General features: G+C 43.1%; 1 protein-coding gene across 1 annotated transcript in view; it reads left to right on the top strand.

The window, feature by feature from the left end:
* VWF (von Willebrand factor) overlaps positions 1-23269 on the top strand; it is a 234591-nt gene that overhangs the window by 71178 nt on the left and 140144 nt on the right. The window contains exons 19-22 of the mRNA XM_040345153.1: positions 10450-10553; positions 15146-15284; positions 16166-16300; positions 18327-18473. Of these exons, the coding sequence (XP_040201087.1) occupies positions 10450-10553; positions 15146-15284; positions 16166-16300; positions 18327-18473 (525 nt within the window). The remainder of the gene's footprint in view (positions 1-10449; positions 10554-15145; positions 15285-16165; positions 16301-18326; positions 18474-23269) is intronic.

Here is a 23269-nt window from a genome sequence, read left to right as displayed (position 1 = left end):
CGCGGCGTATCTTGAGATACATCGGCGCAAGTGCTTTGTGAATCCGGGCCATAGTTTTTAGTTGCCCATAGCAAGCAGTCAACCTTTCTCTGTCTTTTCTACAGTCCATGGTTTACAAAATGAACAAGGGTCCTAATTGGTTTCTATAAGCAACAAGGATTTTATTTTACTTAACACCCCATAAATGAGCCTGTCTGAGCCTTTTTGTGTTATTGCGTTCTTATCCAAAACAGAAGATATTTTCTTACAGAAACCAATCAGATCAAGGCTGGGTTCACACTATTGCGAATTTGATGTGGGTTTAAGCGCATCCAATGTGCATGTCAGGAGATTATGACTGGCTCTCAATTGAGCTGGTTCACACATCTCCGCAGCGACTCTGAAACCAATTACACAGGAGGCTTGTGCGTCGTCTGGTCCATTTTAGGTTCGAATTCAGCCAAAAATTCGGACTGAAATCGGACCTGAAATAGACAACAGGTATGCATCGGACCCCTGTTGTGAGCCGCTCCATACAGCAGTGTGAACCCAGCCTTAAACTTCCAGAGCAGGTCCAGTTAAAATATAAAGTAAAATATAATGACCTATGTTGTCACCAAAAATGATGGGAAAGAGGGTACCTGAAAAGCCAATCCATTATCATCCATCATTTTTCTGACCAATTAAATGTTAACTTTTTTTATCCTGAGTTGTTTTAGAATAATGCATTCTATTCTGCCCATTCCTATTGGCTAAAATAGGCAACTGAAATTCCTTTATGTAGAATAGATGATTTATTCAACACAACCTTGCAAGAAGCAATGATCAAATGCAAAATAGTGTAATCCAAAGCAGGGGCGGACTGACAACTCATGGGGCCCCCGGGCAATAGAAGATTATGGGGCCCCAGGGCTTACAGATGGCCACCAGCATTACAGAGGCGGGGCAGCTAAAATATCAGGATTTTCACATGAAAAGCATGTCGGTTTTGGACATATCAGGGACAGATGTAAAAAAATTAGGGCTGTTACTGATCAAAATTTTTCTGTTCGATCAATCGTTTTTTTTTTAATCGATTAATCGGGCTAATTTCGATTAATTATAACGCACATACAGATTCAACTACTTTTAGCTGATCTCCTTGCAGGCTAATTCCCAGTGCAGCTACCAACCACTGGAAAAATGGATAGCAGGATACAAAAACACACAAAGGCTGTGCTCGATGGGAATAGCATTAAAACTTTTATAGTCTTTAAGTAGGTAACCAAATAAATATTGCACTGGAGATAAAATCGATGTAGCTACATAAACTGTAAACATGGTGCGAGTAATACCAAACGGTACCAAAAGCAGTCATAAAAACATGTAGCTAAGTATGATACGGGTATAAAAATGTGTACAACGATACCACTGCTGAATCCAGATGAGGAGAGGTTAACATCAGTCTGTCAGCATGTAGATGTCCCATGAAGGGAACCATCACAACTCCCAGTGGATGGTTGTAGAATCCCAGGTTGATAGAGGGAAGTGTAACAGCCCTTGCGTGTGGCAGATAGTAAGGTCCCGCCGGCATGCAGATATGGAGGCACAGCAAAGGAGCCCTTCAGATGGACACGGCAAGCCCCGCCAGTGTCCATGACGTTACTGGATCTCCGATGGAACTCCATGAAGGCCCAGAAGCCGGCGGAGAGGCGAGTACCAATCAAAAGAATTTTAATTGATCAAAAAGATTTTGATCGATCAAAAAAATTAAAGATTAATCGATTAATTAAAAGTTAATTTGCACAGCCCTAAAAAAAAAACACAGATTTTTTCATACTGTCCCTGGTTTTAATGAGCCTGGAAACCCTGATGGGGCCCCCTAGTGGCATGGTCAGTCCACCCCTGATCCAAAGAGACCAATCAAATAGCAATGTGCCAAATCACAGGTTCAAAGTTGAACTTTATATTACTGTAAAATAATGCTAAGAGAATGAGTATCTATAGAAGCTTTTATTTCAACGTATTAACTGCACAAGCAATGCTAAACTTAAAGGGGTATTCAAATAGCACAAAGCAGTGGGGTAGATTCAAAGAGCAATTGTGTCTGCGTAACCATAGTTACGCAGCGCAATTGCTTACCTGCGCCGGCGTTACGAATGCTCCTGATTCAGGAACATCGTTACGCCGACTGCAGCCTAAGAAATGACTGGCATAAGGCTCCTTATGCAGTCATATCGTAGGCTGCATTCTTACGTTGGCCGCTAGGTGGCGTTCCCGTTGTGGTCAGCGTATAGTATGCAAATTGCATACTAACGCCGATTCACAACCCTACGCGAGCCCTGCGTACGCAGTTTACGTAGTTTGCGTACGTCGGGTTTCGCGTAAGGCTGCTCCTGCTAATAGCAGGGGCAGCCAATGTTACGTATACCCGTCGTTGCCGCGTCGCAACGTTTAAATTTTACGTAGTTTGCGTAAGAAAATCATGAATGGCGCTGGACGCCATTCACGTTCACTTTGAAGCAAATGACGTCCTTGCGACGTCATTTACCGCAATGCACGTCGGGAAAGTTTCCCGACGGAGCATGCGCACTACGCTCGGCACGGCAACGCGCCTAATTTAAATGATCCACGCCCCCTACGGGATCATTCAAATTGCGCGCGCTTACGCCGGGTATTTCGCCGGAGCGCCAACGCAATTTACGGAGCTACTGCTCCGTGAATCGAGGGTAGCGCAGATAATTTGCGGGGGCGCAGGGCAAAAACGGTGCCCTGCGCTTACGTAAAAACTGCGCAAATCTTACTGAATCTACCCCAGTGTAACTATTAAGGGGGCTTTTCCAGGATCCTTACAATGAGTTTGCCGCAAAGTGCATCATGCAATGAAATTAATATAAACATATCACACTGCAACCAAATGCAGTGGTGTGAATGTAGCCAAATGTTTTTTTTTTTTTTTTTTAAGAATGATTTTCAGAGACCCAAACTATTGCCAACTAAAATATTTTTGGTAGGCATAAATTTCTTTTTTACCACTAGGTGGCAGTCCTGTGACAGAAACCATCATTTTGTCTGAAATGATAGCTATGTTTTCTTGATCTTCAAAATATTTTCTTAAGATTGTGAGAAAGGAAGGGAGACATATAAGGCTTAGAAATCCATGGTTGTGAACACAAACAGCCGTGGCAACTACAATAGACATACTTCATTACGACTTAGATTTAACAAATTATATTAGAGACTCTGCAAAGTTCTGTTTTAAATTTCACAATGCTCTTACTGCAGTAACAATGACGCGCATAATAGAGCACTTTTTAACATTCGGGTCGGATATCCAACTATTGCTGGTTTGGAAATCTTCTGAAATATGTTATGCAACAGCCTAGGCTTTCCTTTGTGTGATGATATAGAAACCAGGCTTGTTAAACTCTGCAAAACGCTTTCAGCAATCGACAGGAAAATGTCCTTGTCATTTTTTTCCAAAACCATATGGAATTTCAACCCTCCTCCACCCTAGGCAATGCGAGTAGAAGTTCTCCCCCCCCCCTCCCCATCCCTACCCAGAAACCAGTCACAGGGCACAGCGCGTCTAGCGCATGCACAGTGGGCAGCCAGCTGTAAACCCGCAAAGGACTAATTACTAAAAGTAATTAAAAAAAAAATAAGGGCTCATTCAGCATGTTGTGGTCAGCATTTGGACGGCTCTTTGGAGAACTTTTGACAGGTGGTCAAAGGCATAATGAGCTAATATGCATCACATACTAGCTCATTATGAAATACTTACCTTAGACCAAAGCTGTTGCAGCGGCCTCCGCACACCAATGTGACCGGCGACATGTCTCCCGGAGTTATTTTCGGGTTCGCGGGCTCCGGCGCTGTAATTGGTCGGAGCCGCGATGACGAGTGCAGGAGTAAGGCCTCGTACACACCATGGGTTAACTAGAGGACAACGGTCTGATGGACCGTTTTCATCGGTCAAAACCGACCGTGTGTGGGCCCCATAGGTTATTTAACCATCGGTTAAAAAAAGCCAACTTGCTTTAAATTTAACCGATGGATTCCTAACCGATTGGTCAAAACCGATCGTTAGTAGGCACAACCATCGGTTAAAAATCCACGCATGCTCAGAATCAAGTCGACGCATGCTTGGAAGCATTGAACTTCGTTTTTTTTCAGCACGTCGTTGTGTTTTACGTCACTGCGTTCTGACATGATCGTTTTTTTAACCGATGGTGTGTGGGCGCGACGGAACATCAGTCAGCTTCATCGGTTAACCGATGACAACGGTCCTTCAGACCGTTCTCATCGGATGGACTGATCGTGTGTATGCGGCTTTAGCCTTATTATAGGTTTACCTGTAGGTAAAAGTGGTGTAACAGGGTTTACAATCACTTTTCCCTCCCATTACCATGTTGCAACCACGTGCATTTCACACGTCTGTGGGGCACTCGCAGAGCCGCACTATTCATTTGAATGGATCTTGTTTGCCAGGGGTATAATTTCTGCCATGGCTGCAAAGCATAGCATCACAGACATGGCATGTGCACACCCCTAGCCACTGCCTATCTTGCTAAAGGGGGTAGTGGTTGGTGGGCAGTAAAAGCACAGCACAACTGTGGGGTTTTACTCCCCCACTAGCCGCACGTGTGAATGAGGACGCATTCACACAGGTACTCTGGATTTAGGGTGACCACAATTCCAAACTACCATTCAGGGACACCCCCCCTTCTGAAAAATCAGCTTGTGCTGTATCGAAGCACAGTGATTGGACACAAGAGGCGGGATTTATGATTTCTCCAATCACAAGCAGGGGGCAGAGATTGTGCTCCTCCAGGCATTCCCGGCCAGGGCAAGTGCTGTCAGTGAGTAAAGCAGTGATGTGGCAGCCTTTTTTGGGGGCATCAGATTGGCCTGGGGGTAGCTGTGTCAATTTCTTTCCGGGACACTTTATTGTCAGACCTGCAAAATACGGGACTGTCCCGGGCAATCCAGGACACGTGGTCACCCTATCTGGATTGCTCATACATCTGGAGCCGTCTGTTACTCTAAGTGGACTAAGTGGCAGAATGTTCAGGGTAGCACGCCTGGCAAATTAGGACCTGCAGTTGTGCTCATACATATGTTGCGTCCAAATAGAATAACATGAGCTGACTGCAGACGTCAGACTCCAGGCGTCTCAAGCCACATAAACAAACCACTGATTCACACTGTACAGGCCACAGCACCCATGTGAATGAACCCCAAGACCTCATTCACACTCCGGGCCTTTTCTTTCACTTGCGAGTGCCGTGACTGGAGGCCCCTGAGCCAATGGCCCCCGGAAGTTAGAGGGGCAAAGATGGATGTTGCCGGGACATTGCGGGCTTCATTTGCAGGTAAGTGGCACATAGTGTGCTAGTATGCAATGCATACTAGCACATGATGATTTTTCTTTGCAGGGAACTAAAGAGAAAGTAAAACCCACCAGGGTTTACTTCCTCTTTAATACAGTTACCGTATTTATCGAGGTATTGCGCGCACCTGCGTATAGCGCGCACCCCCAATCTAGAAGGGAAATTTTAGAAAAAAAAAATACTTACAGTTTGAATGCCCCTCGTTGGTGTCTTGCCCGGCATCCATCGGCGGCCTTGTCCGGTCCGGCGTCCATCTGCGGCCTCGGTGGTCTCCTCCCTCGCTGTCTCTCAGTCGAATTCCCGCTTCCCACGCTGAGTTTGAACTGCGCCGCCGACATATACCGAGCGTAGTACACTCAGGCACGTTCGGCCACGCTCGGCTTCTCACACATAAAGGCTAGGAGGCGTCACAGAGCGTGACTGCGAGCGAAGCCGAGCCTGGCTGAAAGTACCCGAGTGTACTGCACTCAGTATAAGTCGGCGGCGCAGTTCAAACTCAGCGCGGGAAGCGGGTATCGGCGTATATCGTGCACCCACGATTTTGCCCTGATTTTAAAGGGCAAAAAAGAGCGCAGTATACACCGATAAATACGGTATATCTTTTAGATTTATTAAGTATTTTGTATTTGTGTCCGCTATGAATGATTTTACTTTTATCAAATATGTAACTTGATCGTGGGGGAGACTTTGTCAGTTAGGTTGTATGGGGCCCTGTGATTTATAACAACTGCTCTGGCACTGGATCCCTGGATAAGTGAGTGGCTGTTTATTAAAAGTCAGCAGCTGCAGTTTTTTCAGCTGCTGACTTTTAATTTTTAAACAAATGATTGAAGAACCACTTTGAGTAATGAGGCATTAAGTGGACAGCACTGGGGCAGCTATAGAAATGCCCCAGACCAGGAAAACCCTGTACTTTGTACAGCAGGGGTGATAAAAAAAAGTAATTGAAATTCTCTCCTTCTCTGGGCCAGTACTCACAGTCTTAATTCCTAACTTTTTGAGATTGGAATAAGTGACACCTATCAGCAAAGCTATGCAGGCATAGGACACACCCCTGGTCACGCCCCCTTAAAGGGGAATTGTACAACAACAAAAAAATTGGTGGTTTTGAGATCTCCTGAAAGGTGTTATACAACAGCCTCAGTTTTCCTCTATGACTGTGAAAGTGTAGGGTAAGGCACAAATATGGCCTGTGGTATTTCCCCTAGCTAGCCACTAGATTTCCCCATAGGTGGATTGTGAACTAGGACTTTAGGAGTCACTGGAGTTACGTGGCAGCCCAGCTCTGGTAGAGTGGCACCATGTAAAGGAGGTGGTAGATAAATAAAGTTTAGCGGGAAGCTAATAGAGTAATAGCTGTTACTGGGAAAGTGGTCACCTGTATTTTCTGTGGTTGGACCTTCAAGGCTCAGGATGTATTCACCAGGCTTTTACTGTGGTGGTTCTGCTTTGGAGGGGAAGTCTGGTGGTGCTAAAGGATTACTCACATCACCCTGCTGGATACTGGACTCTGGGACACCCCTCCTGTAGATACCGTCCTCTCCTCCTAACTCTACTGTGTGAACTCTACTATGGACAGTTTGTAACTTTAAAGCTGTGTGCAGTAACACCTTGTGAAAGGCATACTTGTATACTATGTTATTAATTTACAGTGGGGATCGAAAGTTTGGGCACCCCAGGTAAAAATTTGTATTAATGTGCATAACAAAGCCAAGGAAGGATGGAAAAATCTCCAAAAGGCATCAAATTACAGAGTAGACATTCTTATAATATGTCAAAAAAAGTTAGATTTTAGTTCCATCATTTATACTTTCAAAATTACAGAAAACAAAAAAATGGTGTCTGCAAAAGTTTGGGCACCCTGCAGAATTTATAGCCTGCACTGCCCCCTTTGCAAAGCTGAGACCTGCCAGTGTCATGGATTGTTCTCAATCATCGTCTGGGAAGACCAGGTGATGTCAATCTCAAAGGTTTTAAATGCCCAGACTTATCTGACCTTGCCCCAACAATCAGCATCATGGGTTCTTCTAAGCAGTTATCTAGAAAACTGAAACTGAAAATAGTTGACGCTCACAAAGCTGGAGAAAGCTATAAGAAGATAGCAAAGCGTTTTCAGATGTCAATATCCTCTAATTAAGAAATGGCAGACATCAGGAACAGTGGAAGTTAAAGCAAGATCTGGAAGACCAAGAAAAATATCAGACAGAACAGCTCGCAGGATTGTGAGAAAAGCAATTCAAAACCCACGTTTGACTGCACGATCCCTCCAGAAAGATCTGGCAGACACTGGAGTTGTGGTACACTATTCCACTATAAAGAGATACTTGTACAAATATGGTCTTCATGGAAGAGTCATCAGAAGAAAACCTCTTCTACGTCCTCACCACAAAAATCAGCGTTTGAACTTTGCAAATTAACATATAGACAAGCCTGATGCCGCGTACACATGATTATTTTTCGGCATGAAAAAAAAATCGTTTTTCAAAAATGTCATTTAAAATGATCGTGTGTGGGCTTCACATCATTTTTCAGGTTCCGAAAAACGACAAAAAAAAATTTGGTTAAGATCAGTGCGTGACAGACAGCCCAGAAATCTCAAAGAACTAGAAGACTTTTGTAAGGAAGAATGGGCAAAGATACCTCAAACAAGAATTGAAAGACTCTTGGCTGGCTACAAAAGGCGTTTACAAGCTGTGATACTTGCCAAAGGTGGCAGTACAAGATATTAACTCTGCAGGGTGCCCAAACTTTTGCAGACGCCATTTTTTTGTTTTCTGTAATTTTGAAAGTATAAATGATGGAAATAAAATCTAACTTTTTTTGACATATTATAAGAATGTCTAATCTGTAATTTGATGCCTTTGGAGATTTTTCCATCTTTCCTTGGCTTCGTTATGCACATTAATACAAATTTTTACCTGGGGTGCCCAAACTTTCGATCCCCACTGTAGTAAACTCTTGAATGGTCACTTTATGGCATAGTGAGGTATGGAAGTAGGAGTGGCGCTACCTTAATTAATACATGAATGTAAAGCAGGGGTCAAGTCCTGGGGAAAAAAGTGTGGGAACTCCCACTCAAGATCCACTCCCCCACCAAAAAAAAATGTATACGATCCACTGTACCACTGTAAGCAAGTTCTTTCTTAATCCCGCGATAACTCGCGGCAGACCTCCGCAATGTCTCCTGGGAACAATGACAAAAGCTCCCAGGAGACATTGCGGCATTAAGGAAGTGACGGAATACCCGCACACTACCCGATGAATCCATATACAGGAAGCGGCCAGTAACATAAAGGATTACTAAGGTTCGCCTGCCCCTGACAGTGACTAGAGCTGGGCATCGCCGCTTAGTGAAGGATTGGCTCGGGCGGCTCGGCTGCTCTAGTCCTGCAAAGGGAACTGAGTTCCTGCTGTGAAAAAAGTGCAGGAACTCCGTTCCCACGCGTTCCCGCAGGACTTGAGCCCTGATGTAAAGTGCAAAACTAATAATGTGGATAATGGATTTACCCTATTGGTGTAAAGTGCACCTGTGCTTGATATGTGAAAAGACAAATGAGATAATACAATATTAGGGTAAAAAGGTTAAATACAAGTACAATAGTGCACATTAATAATTATAAACGTCCATGTGCTACGTATGTGTTATTAGTGATATCCCAATCCAATAAGATAAAAATAAAAATAAGTATAAATATAAAAATAAAATGAAAAGTGCTTTGTGCTTTGTGAACATCTATTTCCATATTTCACACAGTGACCACTTCAAACTGTGCTCCTGTGAAATACGGAAATAGATGTTCACAAAGCACAAAGCACTTTTCATTTTATTTTTATATTTATATTTATTTTTATTTTTATCTTATTGGATTGGGATATCACTAATAACCCATACGTAGCACATGGACGTTTATAATTATTAATGTGCACTATTGTATTTGTATTTAACCTTTTTACCCTAATATTGTATTATCTAATTTGTCTTTTCACATATCAAACACAGGTGCACTTTACACCAATAGGGTAAATCCATTATCCACGTTATTAGTTTTGCACTTTACATTCATGTATTAATTAAGGTAGCGCCACTCCTACTTCCATACCTCACTCAATTGATTATCTCACTTAGGTTAAATAAATTACGTAGGGGCAGCTGCTTAATTAATCAAATTTAAATATAAGGGTGTAGAAACCCCATATATATACGGTAATCACTCACTGACAATATTTGTTTCCATTGCGCGGATTCATCCACACTATTTCATACTTTATGGCATAGACTTCTCTTTCCTCTAACCTGCACAGGAACAATTCCCCTGAAACAGACCTTCTCATTGTGGTTACAATTGAGACCATTACCTGTAGCTTGTCAGTCATAACCTGGCCACACCTAGTCATACCATTGATTTTTGGATTGGCAGCACTGCTTCTGCTGCTAAAACTCTCCCATTGTGAGCTGCAGTGTCTGGGAAGTGAAACACAACAGATACAAATGAAGACTTGGCTCAGTCAGGGAAGTTAAATAAAGTTTTTGGTTTAAAAGAGAAGTTTGAAAAAAAACAAAAAAAACAAAGATACGTACTTACCCAGGTTGTCTGCAGCATCGGTCTGATGCTGCATCTGTCCCCCCGTTGTCTCTAAAACCGAATACTAAGAGATCAAAGACTGCTGATTGCTCAGTTCTCGGTCCTCAGTGAGCAGAGAGCTGGTAACTGTCAGTCACTCTGCTCTGCCCCTAAAACGCTCGCTGGAACACCAGGCTGTAGAGGGGGCGGGAGCAGTGTGCTGAGAGGCAGAGCCAGCTGCCAGTCAGGAATCTGGGTTGATCCTGACATTAAAGTCTGGTATTTTTTCAAAACCTGGACCGGCTGAGTGACGTCAGCCAACAGTGGACTTTAGCCCGCTGTTGGCTGAATACAGGTCACAGGAGTGCAGAACTAATTGCACAACTGTGACACACAGGAGAAGTAGTTTAATTTATGAAGCCTGTCTATCACATAGTAACTGGATTGGGGACTTTTTTTAGACTTTCATTCAGAAGTCTATTTTTGTATTTGAACAGTGAGAAACAGTGACAGTACTCTATTGGTTGAATTTCTAGGTCCGCCACAATTTCAAGTGCATCTATCCATCCAGATGTCCATGTACTCATGCAGGAAAGGAATACGCTCCTGGAGAGTCAGTGGAAATTGACTGCAACACATGGTTGGTATACCTTTTTTCTTTCTTTTATTAATGTATATTTCAATGACACATGGCATAAAACTTTAAACAGAAAAAGGAATTATTCACATCAGTTCCCCAGAAGTGTTTTAACATATTGTACCTATTAAGAATACACAAACAGCCTGATGCCTGAAGAAGGAATCTAAGTTATCTTGAAAGCTTGCATCTTTAATAAAGTGAAACCCAACTCCAGGAAAAGTCTTACTTATTTTTGCCTAGGGGATGGTAAAAGCTCTTTAAATTACCCCCATGTTTTAGCAATGGACTGTCCCTCAACATCCTCACAACCATTGCACACACTGTTCCATTCTCACAAGTTCCATTATCACAGGTTTTGTTTGACCTTCTGAATTACTAGTGGAAGATGCTTCTCTGCAAGGAGACTTGGAACTCCTTAGGATTGCCACACTGGCGAGAGATGACAGGCAAGCTACAGGGGGAAAAAAATGCTAAATTGCAAGAGCATATTTAGAACCAGGTAGAATGTCACAGCAGGCAACAAACAGATAATCAGGAACCAGGAGGGAAGTCAGGGCAGGTAACAGACCTACAAAGTCAGGAACTAAAAAAAAACAGAGCAGACAGCAGACAGACATATTTAGGAGCATGGTGGGAGGAGAGGGCAGGCAACAGACATATGTGGTCAGGACCCAAACTGGAAGTCAGAGCAGGCAGCAGACAGACATAGTTAGGAGCTAGGTAGGAGGAGAGGGCAGGCAACAGACATATGTGGTCAGGATCCAGACTAAAAGTCATAGCTGGCAGTAGGCAGATATAGTTATGAGCACAGTGGGAGGAGAGGACAGGCAACAGACAAATGTGGTCAAGACCCAGACTGAAAGTCAGAGCTGGCAGCAGACAGACATAGTTTAGAGCCAGGTGGGAGGAGAGGGCAGGCAACAGACACATGTGGTCAGGACCCAAACTGGAAGTCAGAGCAGGCAGCAGACAGACATAGTTAGGAGCTAGGTAGGAGGAGAGGGCAGGCAACAGACATATGTGGTCAGGACCCAGACTAAAAGTCATAGCTGGCAATAGGCAGATATAGCTATGAGCACATGGGAGGAGAGGACAGGCAACAGACAAATGTGGTCAAGACCCAGACTGAAAGTCAGAGCTGGCAGCAGACAGACATAGTTTAGAGCCAGGTGGGAGGAGAGGGCAGGCAACAGACACATGTTGTCAGGACCCAGACTGAAGGTCAGAGTTGGCATCAGACAGACATAGTTAAGAGCCAGGTGGGAGGAGAAGGCAGACGACAGACATATGTGGTCAGGATCCAAACTGAAAGTCAGAGCTGACAATAGACAGACATAGTTAGGAGCAAGGTAGGAGGAGAGGGCATGCAACAGACATACATGGTCCGGACCCAGACTGGAACTTAGAGCTGACAGCAAACAGACATAGTTAGGAGCCAGGTGGGAAATCAAGGCAGGCAGCAAACAAAAATAGTTATTAACAAATTGGGAAGTCAAGGCAGGGGGCAGAAAGAAACATTCATAAACCAGGTAGGAGGTCAGGGTAGGCAGCACACAGACAGGAACCAAATGGTAGGTCAGAGATGGCAGAAAGGAGATGAATAAAATATACAATGGCAAGCATTAGCATTCACTAATAAAATATTATACATTAAGCTCATCATAATCACACACATATATGCTTCAATAAAACTAGAAAAGAACTATAATTACCCTTTAATCCCTTACTGACTACAAAATGTAGATATACACTCCAATTCAGGTACACCATACAGGGTGGGAAGAGATCTACTCTTCCACAATGTGTTAGTGTATGTGTATTGTGTACCCAAACACATTTGTAGAAGCAATGGCCACAGAATTGCATTCTGGAGTTTGCAGGAATATATATATATATATATATATATATATATATATATATATATGCATACACATTCACATGCATCACATCAGCAGTCACAGTAAATTGTGCAAAAATTGCAATAGCATGACACAGGGCACAAAATACCTCCAGTCATGAAGGGGTTATTGGACGGATTGATCAAATTGTATTTATTATTGCACGGTATTTTCCTCAGTACAAAACGCCTTGCTTTTATGAATGCTTGTGTACAGCTGACTCCCCAGTCACCATAATAAACAGTAAACACACTTCTGATAATGTCCCATTTACCCTAAATCTGCTGTTAATTTGGAAACATATCAGGAACAAATAACCTCTAAATTGCAGAGAAAACATTGTTGCTCAACTATAGCCCTATTGTATTTCATGACCGGCCTTTTGGGTACGATAATGCATTTTGTTAAATGCATCTCATAAATTCGGAACATTATTAGGGCGCAACTGCATAGTTCAGCTTATTTTTAAATAAATAGTTCTCTACAAAGGTAACTAAACATCTGTTGTTTTCTATAGTGTTTTTTCTACATACATTCTATGGAGGGAAACAGCAAAGAAGGTCAACGAGAGCATAATATTTTCAAGTGCTCATTAATGTAACCCCCCCCTCCCCCCACCACCAAAAAATCCTAGATTTAAAGGGAATGTAAACTGTTTTCTGACAGACTTCCATGGCAGCATACAGTACGTTTGGGTAACCCCGCCCTCGCTCCTACCCCATCGGACCCCACTTCTATACATTTTCAGGCTGAGGCAGAGGCCGCATTCCTTTTTTGTCCTCCTCTCTCATAAGGACCATTTTGTATGACATTTCCTACCTTCTGGAATTCGTGGGGACCCCAGGGCTTAAACTGTGCTGAGAAGGATCCTTGTGGCTTTCTGCCCAGTACTGGTAGTGTTTTTATCCATACTGGGTGGCAATCTGAGGTGGCCTTGGCATTCTATAACAACAAAAGATTTGTTCCTCCCATATGCAGGACCACCAAAGATAACTGGTTCCATGCCATCAATATTGGGATACTTCTAGCATGCTCTCAAGCTACAGCTCAGGCCGCGTACACACGACTGAGAAACTCGACGGGCGAAACACATTGTTTTCCCCGTCGAGTTCCTTGTTCGGCTGTCAAAAAACTCGTCGAGCCAAATTTTCCCATTGCCCGTCGAGGAAATAGAGTACATGCTCTTTTTTTGGCTCGACGAGTTTCCCGACGGGTTTCTCGGCGAAAAGTGTACACACGACCGGTTTTCTCGGCAGAATACGTCTCCCATCAATTTTCTTGCTGGATTCTGCCGAGAAAACCGGTCGTGTGTACGCAGCCTTAGAGTAGATATTTTATTGAAAGGCAGAGCCGGAACAGGACTGAATTAGTCCCTGGCTTCCTATATTTTTTGGAAAATGCAACAGTGAGATCCCCCTGTTATAATTCCCAACTTAGTGCCTGCCTGTGTCTGTTCCTTCTATTACATTCTACACAATGTAAAATATCCCCCCCCCCCCCCCCAAAAAAAAAAAAGCCAGACTGCATGGTAAAAGCTTAATAATGGGCACAATGTGTGTGCACTTGCAAAAATTTAGTGCTGAGATTTTACCAGCAGAGTGGGAACAGTATAGTGTGGAGTGGGAATTCGCCCCCTAGAGGGCAGGCTAGAGACCACAAGCCAATAAAGTGGTTGCAAAGGCTCAAAGTGATTGTAAAGTCATTTTTTTAAATATAACAAACACAATATACATACCTGCTCTGTGCAATGGATTTGTTTTGACAAACCTTTTGAAAAAGGGGGCCACACCCCAAAATGCATAACCACGCCCATTGTTATTACATATTAGCTATTAGGTGCATCAAGCAGTAGGAGGGGTCTGTTATTGTATACAAAGTCTTTCCACCATGATAGAAAGAGCACCTCTCCCTCATTCTCATAACTCTAATATAGAGAAGAGTCAAGGGTCAAAGTTCTACACAATAATTGTCATATTAACATGTTGTGATCGTCTTGATGCACCTTGTTGGTTTGAGGATTGCCATATACCTCCCTACCTTCATTCTTAAAGCCCATCTCTGGGCTATTTTCATTTAATTGGACCCCCGACCTATGAAAAAAATACAAATAGCAGCCCAAACTGCAATACTCAATTTCAGACTGGAGTATACTTTTTCCACCACAAGATGTCCTTGGTCATTCAGAAGACTGGGGACACAACATGAGTGTACGGCATCATTGGCTTCACTACTGCAGCTTCATGCACTTATGGTGAGTGACACTTATGAGTTATGGCACTGATATAATCATGTCATCACTACTCTCTGCATCATTGAGGACTGGCCAGCATCGGAAAGAGGATCCCACAGCATCACCAGCCTGAAAATTTCAGAAAAGATGAGTATAAGAATCGAATAACAGATAGCTTGGGAGACCTTCAGAGGGGGTTGGGAAGGATGTGATTAGGGGAAAAAGTTCAGCGTTCAGATGTCGAACATTACTTTTGGGTTTCAATGCTTTCTGGGTCACAGGCCTTGAACAAACATATAACAAGTGATATCAACATGAAGTTAGAGTTCTTGTTCTGTTCATCATTGGAAAACCTTGGTCCCAAAACCATGGAAGTTTAGGAGCAAGTAGCACTGTATTATTATAGGTCGGGGTCAAAACAAGCCAGTAGTTTTTAATTTTATATGTGTTTTTTATTCTTTCAGTGTTTGCAGAGACAGGAAATGGCAGTGCACAAACAAAGTGTGTGATGGCACATGTTCAGCCATAGGAGTATCCCATTACTTGACATTTGATGGTATGAAGTATAGTTTCCCAGGTGACTGTCAGTACGTCATGGTTCAGGTAAGTGTTAATATGACGTGGCATTGTCTGAAGTTGTGTTAGGCCTTGTACACACGACCGAACATGTCCGCTGAAACTGGTCCGGACAGTTTTCCGGCCTAGCGGACAGGTTTCCAGCGGACAAAAGTTTCTTAGCATGCTAAGAAACTTGTCCGGTGGAAACCTGTCCGTCGGACATGTCCGATGGTTAGTACACCTAACCATCGGACCGAAATTCCCTGCATGCGTCGAAGTGATTCGTCGCATGCGTGGAAGCATTGAACTTCCTGGTTCGCGCACGTAGCCGCGTCATCGTCGTCGCCGCAACGTCACCACGTTTTCTGTCTGCGGGGAATTTGGTCTGATGGTGTGTACACACATCAGACCAAAACCTCCCAGCAGACATGTCCGATGAAAACGGTCCGCGGACAAGGCCTAAGAGAATGAAAAAACAATATCACACTAATATCACACTAATGGCATTCTGGTTTATTTATGAATGTCTATTGCATGGTGGCGTGTGTATGCCGGAGTGCATGCCATATGTCAATAAACCTCCGGTCCCTATAAAGGTTTATTTTATTTGCCAATAGATGTTGAAGTATTAAAATGTACTGGTCATCAAGCTGTGTGTATTTGATAGTCATTTACATGAAACTGAAGGTTAATAATTCCTAAGGGCATTACTGATAGTAGCAACATGATGGGGCTTTAACCATAAATGTCCATAACAATGTATCAACCGAACAGAAAAAACAAACAAACACATATTTGCTAAAATATAAAAAATATCCAGGCAAGCCTTATGATTAAACAATCCACCAAAATGTACTTTTATATGTGGCTAACGCTATCATGACATACAGGAAATGCTCTAAGGTTGACATTCTGTTTTTCTTTAGGATTACTGCAATGGAGAAACTGGATCCTTCCGTATGCTTGTTGGCAATGTGGGCTGTGGTTTCACGGGAGAGAAATGTTCCAAAAAAATTACGATTTACTTTAGAAATGGTGAAATTGAGCTGGCAAATGAACAGGTCTGTATTGCAGATAAACAGATAAACAAGCATTCTTAAAATGTATGTAAACCTTAAATCTGTTTTTTCTAGTACGTTTGGCATTATGCCTCACTGTATACAATTTTCTTAATGTTGAATTCTAGCCGTCTCTTCAGTCTTGCACAGTTGTACAAGCTCCTCTCCTTTACTGAAATTACTTACACTTAGTTCACTGCACACTGTGAGCATTCACAATGTGCATTAGAAACTCCAGCAAGTAGTGGTGGCTCATCCATTAGGGGCGCCTGGGCACCTCCCCCTCTCTCCTTGCCACCCGCTATATGCAGTGGATAGATCCATGCAGTGGATAGATTCATTCCCTTTTCATGTGTCCAGCTCCTTTCAGGGAAATGGGTGCATGAATAACATTGGCACCTGATTAGAGCCAGAGGTTCTACAATGCTTCAAAATAGGAATAATGAATATTCGCTGTTGCAACACTGATCATCCTCCCGGTCAATTGGGAAGCAGGTATGAAAGCCGTACCAGCTCCGACCACTGCTCTCACCGCTCCGCATCCAGAGTAAGCACAGCGGTGGTGGGGGGTTGTCTGGGGGTGTTAGTGTCACGCGCGTGGGGGGGGGGTTGTGCTAGTGCTGCTCCACTGTTGCCCTAGGGGCGGTTGTTTGCATCCCTCCCCCCCAAAAAAAAACACCAGCCGCCACTGCCAGCAAGTCAGATAGTGCCCTCCTCATTTCTTGGCTGGAGAAAGTCCAGCATTATCTAGTTCTTTTCTTCCCAACCATACTGACTTTAATCTTTTCAATTATGGAGGCTCAGCATAATTCTTTTGGGGAGAGACATGGTGAGACGCAGCCCTCTCACAGTCCCACATCTGGAGGGCAGATCTCAGAGCGTTCAACAACTTGCAGTCACCTGCTGTTGTTTTCCAGTCTCAGATTCCATGGGTTTGTTTTGTTGAATGTTTTCTGGAACTATAACAGTCATGACTCAAACCCAACGGGATAGCACTCCAGCCAGAGCCACCCTTCCATCCATCTGAGGTAATAATCTAGCTTTCCAATGGTGTGGAATTTGACTCCTGATTCCAACATGGCATCCACTGTAGATCTAGTGCTGTGGGCCCACTCTCTCTCAAATTTCTTCCTTGGGGCAGAGCTCTTCTTCCTTACTGCCACTTGTAAGCAATGGACTTCCAGAATTCTGAGTACTCCCAGTACAATGAGCAAGAGACCACCAGGCTCTTGTTCCATACTGTTGCACCCATAGGCAAAACTATCAATTACTCTTCTTATGACAACCACCTAACTATCCATCTCACCACCTTCCTAATATAACTTCACACAGGGTGCCCCTCTCCTAGCAGGAACAGGGCTTACACTTAACCCACATGGCTTCTAAGCAGAATCTCACTCTCCAGCTCTGGAGACATCTAGGGGCCAACCAAGGGAACTGCAACAGGACACACACATGCCCTACTCTACAGCACTTCCTGTTGCAGGTGGACAACACTACATCACTGTCTATTAGTTAGCCCGCTGTGCATTCTTCTTCAATTTGTCAGTGAGCTACCTATCAGATCTATAAGATAGGCAAACAAACGGAGAACTGAAGAAGCAAACACAACAGGCCTACTGTTGTCAGGTTTATGGTTTTCATACACTTTAAAAAGATTTTGGTTGGTTGGTAGTTTTGCTAACATTTTCTAGGATTTTAGCTGGGGGGTCTGGACTGACAATATTTTTTTACGTTATGATGTTTTTACACGTTCCAAGGCATCCACATATGAGTAAACTAACATAAGCCACTTACACTACTGCAAAGCAGAAACATTACCCGTGTTTCATTGAAGGCGGATGAAGCTTGGATGTTGTACAGGGGAATAGGAAGTTCTGGGAAGTTTTACATGTGTCCATTAACTGAAAAGCCCCTTATGTTACTTATTCCACTTTTATACAATATTGACTTTTTTCTTTCGTTTTTTGAGACTGTTTGTGTGTGAACTACATAATATGCAATTTTTTTGTTGGTAATTACTCCTCAGGTCACCATTAGAAAACCTCTGAGTGACGAGACTGGTTTTGATATGCTGCAGCCTGGGAACTTCTTTATCCTCATACTTGGAAGTGAAATATCTGTAACTTGGGACAAGGGGATGAGAGTTTACATCACTTTGAAGGAAACCTTAAGGGTAATAAAATGTCAATTCCTATTGCTTTTACCCAGTTTTAGCATGCATCTACAAAAATATAAAAGGCCATTTTATGGCTTGGTTCAGCTCAGCTTACAGATAATAATTTACAGTATATGGGACAGAATGTAAAAAAAAACGAGAAGATGCTTTGGGGCTCAAAAATAGAAGTAAAGAAAAGAAACACAAATGCTTGGTCAACCACAATATCTTCTTGTTTTTGCTTAATTTTCTCTTATAACAATAATGAACAACTTAAAGGAATTTTGTTTTATCTGTTTTATAAGTGCACAACAAATACCTAGTGACTGTGATATCAAGCAAGCTTTTCTGTGCTCTCTGCCTCTGTGGCTTGTTATCTGTTAGGCCGGGTACTCACGACCAAACATGTATGGTGAAAGCGGTCCGTCGGACCGTTTTCACCATACATGTCTGCCAGAGGGCTTCTGTACGATGGTTGTACACACCATCGTACAGAAGTCCGCGCGTAAACAATACGCGGGGCGTGTCCGCGGTGTCGCCGCGTCGATGACCAGGTGTCGCCGCGACAATGACGCGGCGACGTGGGCGGCCCGCCTTTAAAATGCTTCCACGCATGCGTCGAAGTCATTCGACGCATGCGAGGGACGGCGGGCGCCTGGACATGTACGGTAGGTCTGTACTGACGACCGTACATGTCCGAGCGGGCTGAATTCCAGCGGACTGTTTTAAAACAAGTCCAGGAATATTTGTCTGCTGGGAAAAGGCCCGGCGGGCAAATGTTTGCTGGAATTCGGCCCGCTCGCGCCTACACACGACCAAACATGTCTGCTGAAACTGGCCTGCGGACCAGTTTCAGCAGACATGTTTGGTCGTGAGTACGGGGCCTTACAGTTGTTCCTGGTTCTTTCTGTGGACTTCAAAACACCCCCATCCCTATGTTATGGAAAGGGTAGAGGGAAATATGTTCTGAAGTCCTGCTCTAGGGTGACAACAATGTACCTCTATAGATATAGTACAGTGGGTGAGCACTGTCACCTAAAGACAGGACGTGTGTTACCTGCAGGATAGCAGGGTGCACATAAGGGAAATAAAGCCTGAAAACTACTAATGCAGGTCTTGTAAGCTGTAAAATAGTACATTTTTGTTTTTGGAGTTAAGTACACTTTAACGTTCACCATACACTTTGGTAGATCAAGCTGTCAATGCTTCTGTTTCTTGACTTGGACATCCAACTGACAACAAGTTTATCTGTCCACAATGACAGCCAAACGTAGCAGACGTTTGGCATCTGCTCTGATATATAGGGGAAGATACCAGGGACCATGGCCATCATATGACTGCTTCATCCATTCAATATTTGTCAGATACAAAAGTCAGGATAGGCTCAGCAACCCAGAGCACATGTTATATGCAAATGCTGACCTTTCTTCATTACTCATATATTGGGAATCTATAATAGTTTTAGGTCATTCTAATTGGTTTATTTATTTTTTAGAATAATAAGATTATGTGTTTAGCTGTTTTTGAACAAATAGTCTTTTATTCATATATAAAAAAAAAGATTCCGAGAGCACTGTAGGTAAACTAAAAAGAGCAGTGGAACTAATCCCATTTCAGGCAAAATCCCTCTGATCAAAACTTCAGATAGAGAAATGGAGGTGGATGGGAGGGATGCAAATGGAGTGGAGGAGTCCCTGCTCTGATAGTTCATTTGCTGTGTGTGTAGATTTCAGTTTGAGCCACTGAGCACTGTGAACAGGCCCTTTCCAATAATAGAGGGGTTTGTGTGCTCACAGGCCCCAGCTATAGATCTTATACCTGTTTTAAATAAATAATCTTTGTTTTACAAAGTATTTCTTCATGTATAAAAAGTGATTCCGAGAGCACTGTCGGTAAGCTAAAACAGTGAAACTAATCCTATTTCAGGCAAAATCTCTCTGATCGAAACCTCAGATGGAGCAATAGAGGTGGATGAGAGGGTTGCAAATGGAGCGAAGGAGTCCCTGCTCTAAAAGTTAATTTACTGTGTGTGTATATTCCAGATTGAGCCACTGAGCACTGTGAACAGGCTTTTCTAATATAGGAGTTTGTGTGCCTACAGGCTAAAGCTATAAATCTTATAGCTAGCTGTTCTAGAACTGTTTTAAATAAAAATTAAAAAATGTTTTACTAAGTATTTCTTCATATCTAAAAAAGGATTTCGATTGCACTGTAGTCTAAAAAACAAACAAACAGTGGAACTAATCCCAATTCAAGCAAAATCCTTCTGATCGAAACCTTGAATGGAGCAATAGAGGTGGATGGGAGGGATGCAAATGGAGCAGAGGAGTTTCTGCTCCTCATTTATTTATTGTGTGTACATTTCAGATTGAGCCACTGAGCACTGTAAACAGGGCTTTTCAAATAGAGTAGTTTGTGTACTTGCAGGTTCCAGCTATAAATTCTCTCTTGATCTTGAATAATATTATTCAGAGGACATTTCTTTAATTCAGGGGAAAACTAGAAACCAAGTATTACTACCAAGCTATGAGCAAAGTACATATGGTTTGGTATATAGTGCATGATTCATCTTTTTAGCACACTTGAAAGACTTTATTCCCCTACAGGTGCATGTGTTCAAATAACCCATTAAATATAATACACAAAATTAATAAACTCTACCTTAAAGCTGCAAAGTTTGGCTGCATATGATCATTTAAAGTGTGATGGGTTTGTGATATAGGTGTCATGTCTTGGTCACAATTCATGTGTTGTGTCACAAACTATTTTTCTTGAAGTGTTAAAACGAATGTCAGCCAAAGTGTGACTGTGATTGACAACGGAGCAGCTCTCTCACTGTGCTTGACCCGACCTGTGAAACACACACCGCAATTATTCATTCCCACTAAGCTGTTATTTATTACTCCTAGAATTGGCTGTTTCTGACCCTGAGTTATTTCTGAGTTGAGTGGCCTCAGTATCAGCTTAAAGCCTAGTAATTTTCCTCTATTTCCCTGCTACATTTACAATTGAAAACAAACATATCTTAATTTCAAGTAAATTTCATGTGGGGAGTGCTGTCCTTATTTCCCTTCTCAAGAAGTGGCAGTGGATGGTCTTTACTGCTACATAGGAGAATATTCACACATTATTCCATGCATGCTTAGACAGTGAACCAAGTCTGAGGGATAATGCTGAGCCTAGGGCATCTTGTTGCCCAATGTGCAGCCCAGTGTACAATCTCAATAGGCCTTAGGTGCCGAGATGAGTTAAATCCCATGTGCGGGAACTATGTCATTTTGGGCCAGACAGCCAACTTGGCTGTAGACACTGAGCAGAGAAGACCAAAGATGGCAACAGCAATGACTAGGAAAACTGCGGATATCGCATCGCTGGAGAGGGCAATTTGAGAGGTAAGTGCAATGGACTTCGCTTTTAACAATTTTACCATCAGTGTCTGACCTCACAAATGCGCTTCTGGAAGAATGGTCAAACATTCCCATAGACACACTCCTAAACCTTGTGGACAGCCTTCCCAGAAGAGTTTAAGCTGTTTTAGCTGCAAAGGGTGGGCCAACTCAATATTGAACCCCACAGACTAATGCCTCGTACACAGGATTGATTTTCCTGGCGGTCAAAAGTCCGCCGGGAAAACCGAGGGGAAAACCGAGAACCTGCTTGGTTGCTTTTCTCCGTGTACACACGGCCGGTTTTCTCGACAGAAAATGTAGAGAATCGCGGTGGGAAAAAAAAGAACCAGTTCTAATTTTTTTGCTCGCGGTTTTCCCGACCAAAAGCAAACATGGCAGTTTTCTAGTTGGGAAAACCGATCGTGTGTACGAGGCATTAGACTGGGATACCATTAAAGGCATCCCAATACTTTAACCACTTCCAGACCGCCGCATGTATATGTACGTTGGCAGAATGGCACGTACAGGCACATTGGCGTACCTGTACGTCCCTGCCTAGACGTGGGTCGGGGGTCCGATCGGGACCCCCCCCCGCTACATACGGCGGTCGGATTCCCGCGGGGAGCGATCCGGGAAGACGGCGCGGCTATTCGTTTATAGCCGCTCCGTCACGATCGCTCCCTGGAGCTGAAGAACGGGGAGAGCCGTATGTAAACACGGCTTCCCCGTGCTTCACTGTGGCGGCGGCATCGATCGAGTGATCCCTTTTATAGGGAGACTCGATCGATGACGTCAGTCCTACAGCCACACCCCCCTACAGTTGTAAACACACACTAGGTGAACCCTAACTCCTATAGCGCCCCCTGTGGTTAACTCCCAAACTGCAACTGTAATTTTCACAATAAACAATGCAATTTAAATGCATTTTTTGCTGTGAAAATGACAATGGTCCCAAAAATATGTCAAAATTGTACGAAGTGTCCGCCATAATGTCGCAGTCACAAAAAAAATCGCTGATCGCTGCCATTAGTAGTAAAAAAAAAAAAAATAATAAAAATGCAATACAGATATCCCCTTTTGTGTAAACGCTATAAATTTTGCGTAAACCAACCGATAAACGCTTATTGTGTTTTTTTTTTACCAAAAATATGTAGAAGAATACGTATCGGCCTAAACTGAGGGAAAACATAATTTATATATATTTTTGGGGGATATTTATTATAGCAAAAAGTAAAAAAATATTGCATTTTTTTCAAAATTGTCGCTCTATTTTTGGTTTATAGCGCAAAAAATAAAAACCGCAGAGGTGATCAAATACCACAAAAAGAAAGCTCTATTTGTGGGGAAAAAAGGATGCCAATTTTGTTTGGGAGCCTCGTCGCACGACCGCGCAATTGTCTGTTAAAGCGACGCAGTGCCGAATTG

This window comes from Rana temporaria, chromosome 3 (assembly GCF_905171775.1).
Source record: "Rana temporaria chromosome 3, aRanTem1.1, whole genome shotgun sequence".
Classification (NCBI taxonomy): Eukaryota; Metazoa; Chordata; class Amphibia; order Anura; family Ranidae; genus Rana; species Rana temporaria.
This window is presented reverse-complemented; position numbering and strand designations above follow the sequence as displayed.